The sequence below is a fragment of the Callionymus lyra genome, chromosome 10, assembly GCF_982586985.1.
Source record: "Callionymus lyra chromosome 10, fCalLyr1.hap1.1, whole genome shotgun sequence".
Classification (NCBI taxonomy): Eukaryota; Metazoa; Chordata; class Actinopteri; order Syngnathiformes; family Callionymidae; genus Callionymus; species Callionymus lyra.
Window position 1 is genome coordinate 10,341,038 of NC_141827.1, and position 10,663 is coordinate 10,351,700.

At 36.3% G+C, this 10,663-nt stretch overlaps 2 protein-coding genes across 2 annotated transcripts; one reads left to right on the top strand and one right to left on the bottom strand.

Annotated features, from left to right (window-relative positions):
* Window positions 1–196: 196 nt before the first annotated feature.
* On the bottom strand, window positions 197–4,258 carry med20 (mediator complex subunit 20). The gene is made up of 4 exons (XM_087800581.1): window positions 3,831–4,258; window positions 3,490–3,635; window positions 2,359–2,612; window positions 197–2,284 (listed from the first exon to the last, which is right to left on the bottom strand). Exons 1-4 carry the CDS (start codon window positions 3,842–3,844, stop codon window positions 2,063–2,065), a joined length of 636 nt encoding a protein of 211 aa, XP_087656707.1. The 5' UTR covers window positions 3,845–4,258; the 3' UTR covers window positions 197–2,062.
* Window positions 4,259–5,808: 1,550 nt separating this feature from the next.
* On the top strand, window positions 5,809–10,585 carry bysl (bystin like). Its single transcript, XM_087800531.1, has 7 exons — window positions 5,809–6,163; window positions 6,991–7,147; window positions 7,220–7,358; window positions 7,450–7,583; window positions 8,356–8,516; window positions 9,909–10,011; window positions 10,120–10,585. The coding sequence occupies exons 1-7, from the start codon at window positions 5,896–5,898 to the stop codon at window positions 10,472–10,474; spliced, it is 1,317 nt and encodes a 438-aa protein (XP_087656657.1). The 5' UTR covers window positions 5,809–5,895; the 3' UTR covers window positions 10,475–10,585.
* The last annotated feature ends 78 nt before the right edge of the window (window positions 10,586–10,663 follow it).

Here is a 10,663-nt window from a genome sequence, read left to right on the forward strand (position 1 = left end):
AAGAAACTGGAAGCCAGGGAAGAGTTTTAAGGAGTGCATGTCTAGACAACAGTTGCAAAAAGGGCTCAATTTCTCTTCTCCCCAAAAATCCAAGTGTCTTTTACCCAACAAACAAGACTCAAATTTAGACTTATTTAACCCTTTTTTATTTTTTAGGAACAATATCTAACATCGAGGCTTCAATACAAGAGACATTGCAGATGAGCAGTATAGAGGTATTTGGTCTGTCTTTTTGGACAAAAAAAAACAACAACCATCATGTAAGTAAGTAATTTATATTTATATATCGCTTTTCCAGACCAGGGTCACAAAGCGCTTAAACAATCAAAACAATATTCAATAAAGTATATACTTTAAAGGTCAAGATAAAACTGAGAACACAACAGGAGTTCCAGAAAATCAAGGAAAAGCCTGAACAAATAAAACAGTCTCACAAATAAAGATGTTTCTTGAAAGAGTCAGTAGACCCCATAAGGTAAGGTAAGGTAAAACTTTGATGACTCACTATAATTGAATAGCCCGAGGAATGAATGAGTCCTTGAGTCTATTTGTTTTGCACCTGTGATCTCCTCTCAGCAACTGTCACCAGTGAGTCCAGCTTCATTCCAACCATCAAGTGCAAAGAGAGAGGAAGATCGTTCCAAAGCTTAGGAGCAACAGTCTGGAAGGATTTCTCTCCTCTGGTCCTGTAATAAAACATTTGAGACAGCATCCTATGATTAAAAGGAGCTTTTTTTTGCTGGTTTTTTTGCTGAAAGTTAAAGGGATTTAAAGTTTTCTCACCGTCTACTGACCCTCATTTCAGCTCAGGGTTAGGAGAACTGTCATGGTTATCCTGTCTTCTTGGAGTTTAAGGCAGAAGTGCGTATCTACAGTATATAACAGTTCAATTTCTTTGACCCAAAAATCCAAGTGTCGGTTACCCACAATAAACAAGACTAAAATATAGACTTATTTAACCATTTTTTTGTTAGTAACAGAGCAAAATAGAGGTATTTGGTCTGTCTTTTCTGACAAAAAAACAACAACCATCATGTAAGTAAGTAATTTATATTCATAGAGAACTTCTCCAGACCAGGGTCACAAAGCGCTTAAACAATACTCAATAAAATACTGTATATACTTAAAAGGTCAAGATAACACAGAGAACAACACAGGAGTTTTCAATTTTCAAGGAAAAATCCTGCACAAATAAAAATGTCTTAAGATGTTTCTTGAAGGAGTCAGTAGATCATCAAACACAGAGAGAGAGGAAGATCGTTCCAAAGCTTAGGAGCAACAGCCTGGAAGGATTTCTCTCCTCTGGTCCTGAACCTTGTGGAACTCCTGTGTTGTTCTCAGTTTTATCTCGACCTTTAAAGTATATATTTTAGTGAGTATCGTTTTGATTGTTTAAGGCAAGCGCTTTGTGACCCTGGTCTGGAAAAGCACAATATAAATACAAATGAATTACTTACCATCAGTAGATTCTGATCCACAGACCTCAGAGCCCGAACTGGGATGTAAGGCTGGATCAGATCAGTGATGTAAGGAGGAGCCTGACCATGAATAGATCTGGAAGTAAGAACCAGAATTTTAAAGTTGATCCTGAAAGAAACTGGAAGCCAGTGAAGAGTTTTAAGGATCGGAAAAATGTGAGTTCTTCTACTTGAGGGGGTCAGAATTCTCGCTGCATCTATATACAGTTTCTATATCACTGCATCATGTGGACATATGGACCCTGTGTAACTTCAAAGAGAAAACAGATTACTCTAAAATGTATACCAACCCTTAGTTGACATGAGGGCGAGTAGAAATTGAAATAAGTAAACAATAATTTTCTCTCTAAGGCACAAATGAATCACAAACATGAGCACATTAGTTAGTGCTGCCATTTCTTCAAATTATTATCACCCCTATTTTTTTTAAATATATTATTAAAAATAATGTGATTCATAAAACAACTTAAATGGTCAAGTACGAATAAATCAGAGATACATTTTTAATACACGATGTAAAAAAAGAAGATTCATACAAGTTGCTTCCATAAAAGACAGTTGGACCGGAACAAGCAGAAACAAAATCAGCGTGTCATGCTACTCTGGACTTGCATTTTACGAAGTTTGTTGAACAGTTCCAAATACTGAGTCATTGTGTCGACACAGTCTGCCGGTGCAAAAAGCCCTTCGGGTTTCGAGCTGAACACAGACGGCAATTCTGGAACGTTGGTGCCGAGAAAAGTCTGCATGAATTCCTTTATGAGATTCCAGCAGTCGCCCGGGACAATGCAGGGACAGTACTCCACCTGAAAACAGAGCATCGGTGTATGAAGACATGTGTTTTGATAGTTAATGTAAAGAGTTGAGTTCACGCGATTACCTCTACGGTTATTCCTCTCGCACTGCCGCTCATCGTTACCGTTCCGACTTTAATTAAAAAGTCACAGTAGCGGTATCGTGTACCTCGACACTCCACCTTGTGGGCTTTCGCATTCTGAAAATGACTTTTCAGTTTGACCATGAGGACGTCAAAGTTTGCATCCGACACCAGGCAGGGTCCTCCTTCGAACATCGCCATGCAGCTCAGCGGCGTTTCAGAGTTGTGCATGACATAGAGGAGTTTGGTAGGCTGGCCTGTGATTTAAAATATATATTAGACCAGAACAAGTAACGGGATAATAAGAGCAGCTCAGGTGTTAAAGCAGCAATATGTTAGATTGAACAAAGTGTTTCTGGCGCCCCCAGTGTCAGAACATTGTAACTGAATTGTAAATGCACTGACTGATCAAAATTAAGTCTACCATTAAACAGATTATAAATCAAAATGTTAAATTGTACTTCCTTAAATTGAGGGACTATAAAGGAAGGAAGCCATATATAGCAGGAAATTATTGTATATACTATAGGTAACAGTTTGATTAAACACTACATCAATTGGTATACTTTTTTTTAACGGAATCCAGGTTTGGAGGTTCCGGAGCACATGGTATTTTGCAAGTATCAAGACTAAAAGTTCCCAGATTTCAAGTTTTATTAATCAATATTTTTACATTAAATTTACATAAATAAGGTTTAAGCAATAACATGGTATACAACATAGTATAACTTAGTCTCTTATGCATAAATATGAAGAGTTATTTTTATGATTGTGGGAAAATTACTTTATTTTGACGGAGCTTTTCTAAAGAATTAGTGTACATTTCAGTTTTAATGTGATTTTTTTTGTATTAAAATTGAACCGCTTCCAGTGTGTTTAAACAAATGATAAAAGTGCACATCAGAAATCCATACAATAATCTACTTTATTCTACTTATCTTTTTAAACAAGCTTCAAAGAAAAAAGGACTGATTTTATCAGAAGACAAGACCACATGAACATGCTAAATAAACATTAAGTTTAAAAGAAAAATGTTAAAATTCTCACTGGCATTGAGAGAAACTAGTCCCTTACCAAAAAATGCATGTATAGCGTTAAAAGAAGGTAAAAAAGGGGAGACAATTAATTCATTACCGGGGACATTTCCAGTGGCGTGGTATGTCTCGCAGTCCACGCAGAAGTTGCCTTGCTTCACGGCACCGAGCTGCTCCAGCTTCTTGTGCAGGAGGTCGACCGACTGTTGGACACTCTTGCCCTCTGACCCCGGTACCTGACACACACTGTTCGACAAATAATATCGTGAACTTTCACAACACATTTCTTCATGCTATTAGCGACACAACTCTGGGCAACAAACACACTATTGTACAGGATAATTTACTTAATAATGCTTGTACGGGAACTTTAAACTGAACATATATTTCTTAAAAAAACACCAAACGTTTTTGCACTATAAACAAACAATGGATTCTTACCAAGTGACTCCCATTTGTGTTTGTTTCAGTGGCGCCGTTGTAGGTACAATTTCGGTCCCCCCTACAATATCGGTCCCCCCACTTCCTACGTGATGACGTCACACGCGTCATATGCGAACGTCTCTTTAAAATATTTTTTATGGGTTAAAATAACGTCAACAGAAGGTTTACATGATACTTTTAACCACACATAAAACATTTATATTGACAAAAAGACGATGTTCGTCAACATAATCACTTTCCGTTCTTTCATTTCCTGGTCTGACGACACACGTGACTTTGAGACCAACGGAAGGGTCCGCGCTACATGTGACGAAGCCGCTGATTGGCTGAAGCTGTTTTACTAATAATAAAGCACAACTGTACAATTAAATAAAAATCATTAGAGTTCCGAAATAATTCGCTTTTCAAAAAAAGAAAAGTTAGAATATTCCCCTTTCAATAACTTGTCTGTAGTTCGGATCATAAACACCTCAGTAATTATTTAGGTTTCGATTTTTTTTAAATCAATTAAATCAATTATTAAATGTATATGTGAATATATATATATATATATATATATATATATATATATATATATATATATATATATATTATATTCCAACAGTATTATGAAGAGAACAAATCTCAATAGTGTGAAAATTAGAAAATGTTTTTTTGCCAGTAGTGTTAAAAAAACACGATTTTTTTTTGTAGTGCATACATTATACAAATATGACAATTTAAAAAAATGACTCGTTCAATAAAGTGGGCATATGTACATTTAATAATTGATTTAATTGATTTAAAAAAAATCTAAACCTAAATAATTACTGAGGTGTTTATGATCCGAACTACAGACAAGTTATTGAAAGGGGAATATTCTAACTTTTCTTTTTTTGAAAAGCGAATTATTTCGGAACTCTAATGATTTTTATTTAATTGTACAGTTGTGCTTTATTATTAGTAAAACAGCTTCAGCCAATCAGCGGCTTCGTCACATGTAGCGCGGACCCTTCCGTTGGTCTCAAAGTCACGTGTGTCGTCAGACCAGGAAATGAAAGAACGGAAAGTGATTATGTTGACGAACATCGTCTTTTTGTCAATATAAATGTTTTATGTGTGGTTAAAAGTATCATTTAAACCTTCTGTTGACGTTATTTTAACCCATAAAAAATATTTTAAAGAGACGTTCGCATATGACGCGTGTGACGTCATCACGTAGGAAGTGGGGGGACCGATATTGTAGGGGGGACCGAAATTGTACCTACACCGTAACAACCGAATCTTCGACCTAAGCGGCGCTTAGCTGATGACGTCAGGACGGAAATATCTACGATTTATTTAAAATGCAAAACTTATTAACCAAATAAATAAAAATTATATTGATACGCTATAATTTTGTTCTTCCAATAGTTATATACAATTATCGTACCAGATGATAAGGTCGAAAAATTACCATCGACAATCTTTTTTTTTAAATCGTAATTTTGAAACCTGTTCATTATTTTTATTTCTTGAATATTATAAAAGCACATTTTATACATATTAATACAAATAAATTATGTTTTCCCCATAAACTATTTTTTAAATACGTACAGAAGTTTAAATCAAAACCAATTTAACATCTACAATGCATCGATTTGCATTTTTGGTTGTATATGCAAACACAAAATGTATAAAAAAAAAACCAACAAACAAACACAATAACACGTATAAAAAAACGTTATAGTTCTATAATTAGACATACGTTTTCAAGCCTTCTTCAAGTGGTTCACGCTAGAGCCAATGGCTTGACACATCCGGGTCATGGTTATACTTCCGTTCTGGTAATACATTCCAAACTTTTAGATAAAAAAAACCCAATATATCTCATATATACACAGGTGAAGAAAAATACAATATAAAATAATTAAATATGTCAGCTCTCGTTTGTCTGGTCAAAAGCGAAACTACGACCAACTAGTACGTATTACGTCACTTCCGGAGAGCCGTGTCCCACGTGTAGGACAGGCTGTTTACAGACTCGGATTAAACTCCATCAGCGAATGAAACTATACAGAACAACAACAAACTATCTGCAGTGATGCCGAAGGTAAAGAAGTCCAAGGGGACAGGTGCAGAGAAGGGCGGAGGACCAGCGGTGGGGCTCGCGGACCAGATCCTCCAGGCGGACACGGTGCGATCGAAAGGCCGGGTGAAGACTCGAGACTCCCGGGCTGAGAATGAAGACAAGTACGTGGACGAGCGACTGTCTCGGAAGATCTTACAACAGGCCAGAATCCAACAAGAGGAGCTTCAAACAGAATATGGACTGGCACCAGAGAAGAAGAAGACACCCGTCACTGTTCTTGGTAACTTATTTAAATACTACAGTAGTGTTTGTGATTATGTCTCCCTTCGAAATACTTGAAAATCTAAACACATTGTTCACATAATTGAATGTATTTTTTGTCTATTATTGGTAAGTTGTGTTGAACTATTTACGTATAAATTCCAATATATCGTTTTTAATTATCTCTATATATTACTATTTGTCTTAGATAAATAGATAAACTTTATTGACCCCTCTGGAGAATTGTTTCAATCAATATAATCCTTAAAACAAGATTAATGCAATGCTGATTTATTTATATTAATAATATTTTAAAGTGTATGTCCTTGCTCATCATAACCGTGCACTTTTTGACACCAGCATTCAAGTATTTCATGTAATGCACAGACAAAATGTTATCTTTATCTGTTATCTAAATATTACAGGTATGTATTGGCAAGAATCTGACAATACGATCCGTATCATGATACGTGGAAAACAACAATATATTACTTATAACAACTATATACTGTATTAAGTTTTTTATTAAAGAATTTAATTGTAGCAAAACTGTCATGGCATAGTAAACAAACAATGATGGAGACGACAGAGAAACTACAGTGCGTTTTTATTTCACAAGAGAAGAAATACAAGTTGTTTTTTTTACAGGATTTACAAATATATAAAATGCACACAAATTATTTTATTTTTTTGCTGTTAAAATTCAGTCGTTAATATTTGCATGTAAATCTTTAGTCAAAAATCGATACAGAGCTATATCAATATCACAGTATCATAAATAAGAACGTGAAAATGTTGAAGTGTATTGATATTTTCCTACTAAATATTGTGCTCCTGCATTCATAGGCCCTGCCACGCAGGATGAAGATTCCGACGAGGAGTGGCCAACTCTGGGTGAGGCGGGAACGTCGGACGGGGATGTTGGGTGTGAAGCGGAGATTGTCATCGATCCCGATGATGAAAAAGCCATTGAGATGTTTATGAATAAGAACCCTCCTATGAGGTATGATGGAGCAACCACACGTGTAAGTGAATGAGCATCACGCTTCAATGTTCTCCTTCACGCTGTCTGCAGACGAACCTTAGCGGACATTATCATGGAGAAGATAACGGAGAAACAGACGGAAGTTGGGACGGTGATGTCGGAGGTTTCCGGCCTTCCAGCTGCGCAGCTCGACCCGAGGGTTGTCGAAGTCTACAGAGGCGTCAATAAGGTGTTTATTCTCAAAAGCTCTAGTGTCGTTCGTGTTGTGTCTATCATACTTTTGCATTACTCTCTTCTAAATATTGACTTTTGTTGTGTAGGTTCTGTCCAAGTATCGCAGTGGCAAATTGCCCAAAGCTTTTAAAATCATACCCGCTTTATCAAACTGGGAGCAGGTGCTTTATCTGACTGAGCCTGAGACCTGGACTGCAGCTGCGATGTACCAAGCAACACGGTGAGTCCGGTCTGCACGTTTATATTTTCACTCGCTTAATTTAGCACCTTGAGAACCATCATGCAAAGGAATGAGCAGTTCGAATAAACAAGAAAAAGACGGATGAAGCAAAGATGTAAACTTTGCTGTTCAGCGGAGATGAGAGCAAATGAAAGCCTCAAAAATAATAATAGAAAGTGGACAAATTTATTTGCAGTAGATAAACAGTTTTACAAAGTATATATTTTATTGAGTATTGTTTTGATTGTTTAAGCGCTTTGTGACCCTGGTCTGGAAAAGCGCTATATAAATACAAATTACTTACTTACTTACATGTTTTTTAAAATTAGTTTACATTACATTGTTGAATATTTAGAACAACCCTCTTGTAAATAAATTTGTATAAATAAATGTTACATTTAAGTATATTGTTACACAGGCCTTCATTTTTTTGCAGGTTAAAGGTTAAACATAGTCATAATTTAATGTGTTTTCTCTATATTCACAAACACCAAATTTAACTAAATAATATTTTTTGTACTTCCGTACATACTGTATATATATATAGTTATTTTTTTATTAAAAGCATGACAAGTGGTATCTCACAGTAATATTTGAACACCGACATTGGTATTGGTCGATACTTCAAAGCCCGGGTATCGGGACCATAGAAGTCGGATCTGTGTTTCCCTAATGATGAGCTGTTATTGGTTGGACTTGTGTGGTCACCTGTCTCCTAGAATACTAAATAACTCACTTTACTATTTTTCTTTTTCTTTTTTTCTTTGTTCAGAATCTTCTCATCGAATCTTAAAGAGCGAATGGCTCAACGCTTCTACAACCTGGTGCTGCTGCCCCGAGTGCGAGATGATATTGCCGAGTACAAACGCCTCAACTATCATCTTTACCAGGCCCTCAAGAAAGCCTTGTTCAAACCAGGAGCCTGGTTCAAAGGTACCGTCTCTGTGATTATAGTGGGTCACAGCAGAAATATAAGAGTGAGATTTACGTGGATATTAACTATATTAACTATTCATTTTTCCAAAAGTCTAAAAGGAATTGTTATGATATTTCTGGGTTAAAAGTCCACATTTTCTAGAGGAGATCTATGGCAGTCATTAAATTTAATGAAATTATTGATTTGTAGCATCATAAACATCATCTTTGACAATTGAATTTATTATTTACTGCTAAAATATTATGTTTGAATGATCGATTTCTCGATATGAAATGTATTTTTTGTTTATTATCTTGTTAAATAATATTAAAACCGGTCATTTTCAATGATTTAAAACCTATGTGTACGCTGACAATCTTAATTTGTTTTAAACAATCAATAGATATGTCAAAAATGAATTAATTACTGCGTGATAAAAAAGAGAATCACTGTGATAATGACAACAGACGGTTGCACTGATGCTCTAAATTTAAAAGCCTGACGTTTATTTCCTACTTCTGAACGGCATTTGGGGAATTTGCCGCACAGTTTAGCGATAACTTTCCAGATTAAAGTGCCGCTCATGAGTTTACATGTTGGCAGCAGTATGATATTCTTGTTGAGTTACAATGACTCATTAATCCTCTGTTGTTTCTATATGCGTGAATAGAGCTGTTAAACTGACAGATAGACCCGCCTCATGTTCTGATTGGTTAATTTTGCGTGGTGGCTTCAGTGATTGGCTGGATTTTATGTAAATCAAGATCAGAAACTTCCTGGACGGAAAATAGTTTTTCTCTTCTTCTAATCAAATTAACATACTGACAGTTTCCTTCGGTTACCGAATACAACTTTTCAGTGGTCGCTGCCAGAAACAAATATTTAAAATATTATCTAGTGCAGCGTTGAAAACGCAGTTTGACCCACATTTTACATTACAATTTGCGTCGTGACCGCTGGGGGGCAGTGTTGTACAGAAAGAAAATGAGGGTAACTTAGACTGGATCTGATGATTTTAATATGTTTGTTTCTTTTGTGTTGATTTGATAATGTAATGTAAGGAATCTAGAGGTTACTACTATTTTAAGGCAGAATTAATCTTGTGGGGTTAAAAAGAAAAAAAAAAGCTATATTAGACAGTTTACAATGAAAAGTACTTACTTGAAAGAATTCCATTTTTCAGTATAAAACTACTTTGGTATCTTTTAACAATCTACATAAATCATTTTCTGCCCCATTCTTTAAACATTTACCTTTTTAAAACCCCCGAAATCTAAATAGAATTTCACCAGAATCGGATGAAAAGATAATTTATTTGCCAATTCAATTGTATCAAGACAAAAAGTAAACACAATTAATGTCTAAACTTGCTGTCGTTTGAGTCTGATTTATCTTTTCTTGATAACTAGGTATTTTAATCCCACTGTGCGAGTCGGGCACCTGCACCCTGAGAGAAGCCATCATCATCGGAAGCATTCTCACGAAGTGCTCGATTCCCGTCCTCCACTCCAGGTGAGGCTTGTGATATAATCCGATTCCGATAATCGACGTCATCGATGTCCTTTTGTCTGGTGAAAAAGGTATGCGGAGGTTGTGTAACCGAGCGATCGTATCTTTCAGCGCCGCCATGCTTAAGTTGGCAGAGATGGAGTACAACGGTGCCAACAGCATTTTCCTTCGCCTCCTGCTGGACAAGAAGTACGCCCTGCCCTTCCGTGTGCTCGACGCCTTGGTGGCTCACTTCCTGGCCTTCCGCAACGAGAAGCGCGAGCTTCCTGTTCTGTGGCATCAGAGCTTGCTGACCATGGCTCAGCGCTACAAAGCCGACCTGGCGTCCGAGCAGAAGACGGCGCTGTTGGAGCTGATCAAGATACAATCGCACCCGCCCATCTCTGCAGAGATCCGCAGAGAACTGCAGAACTCTGAGTCCAGAGATCTGGAAATTGCTCTTCCTGTCACGGTTGGAATGGACTGAGACTTTCGTTTAATTAAACACTTTTTTTTTCGGATTGGTTTTTGATTAAAACGTGTGTTTCTGTGCTTCTCTCGATATAAAGAAATGTTATAAAAATATGTTTTAAAAAGAGACCATTTGTCATATTTGGATTATAGCCTCCTTTAAAAAAACATTTTAATATTTTAAAATGTTTCATTAGTTTCATCT

What these genes read in the sequence shown, in the direction of transcription:
- med20 (XM_087800581.1), bottom strand. An exon ending in CGCCACTGGAAATGTCCCCG is followed by an intron (nt 2,613 to 3,489) that starts GTAATGAATTAA and finishes TTTAAATCACAG; the next exon opens with GCCAGCCTACCAAACTCCTC. An exon ending in CGAGAGGAATAACCGTAGAG is followed by an intron (nt 2,285 to 2,358) that starts GTAATCGCGTGA and finishes CTCTGTTTTCAG; the next exon opens with GTGGAGTACTGTCCCTGCAT.
- bysl (XM_087800531.1), top strand. Translation starts at nt 5,896, where the DNA reads ATGCCGAAGGTAAAGAAGTCCAAGGGGACAGGTGCAGAGAAGGGCGGA. An exon ending in GACACCCGTCACTGTTCTTG is followed by an intron (nt 6,164 to 6,990) that starts GTAACTTATTTA and finishes CTGCATTCATAG; the next exon opens with GCCCTGCCACGCAGGATGAA. An exon ending in ATTCCCGTCCTCCACTCCAG is followed by an intron (nt 10,012 to 10,119) that starts GTGAGGCTTGTG and finishes CGTATCTTTCAG; the next exon opens with CGCCGCCATGCTTAAGTTGG.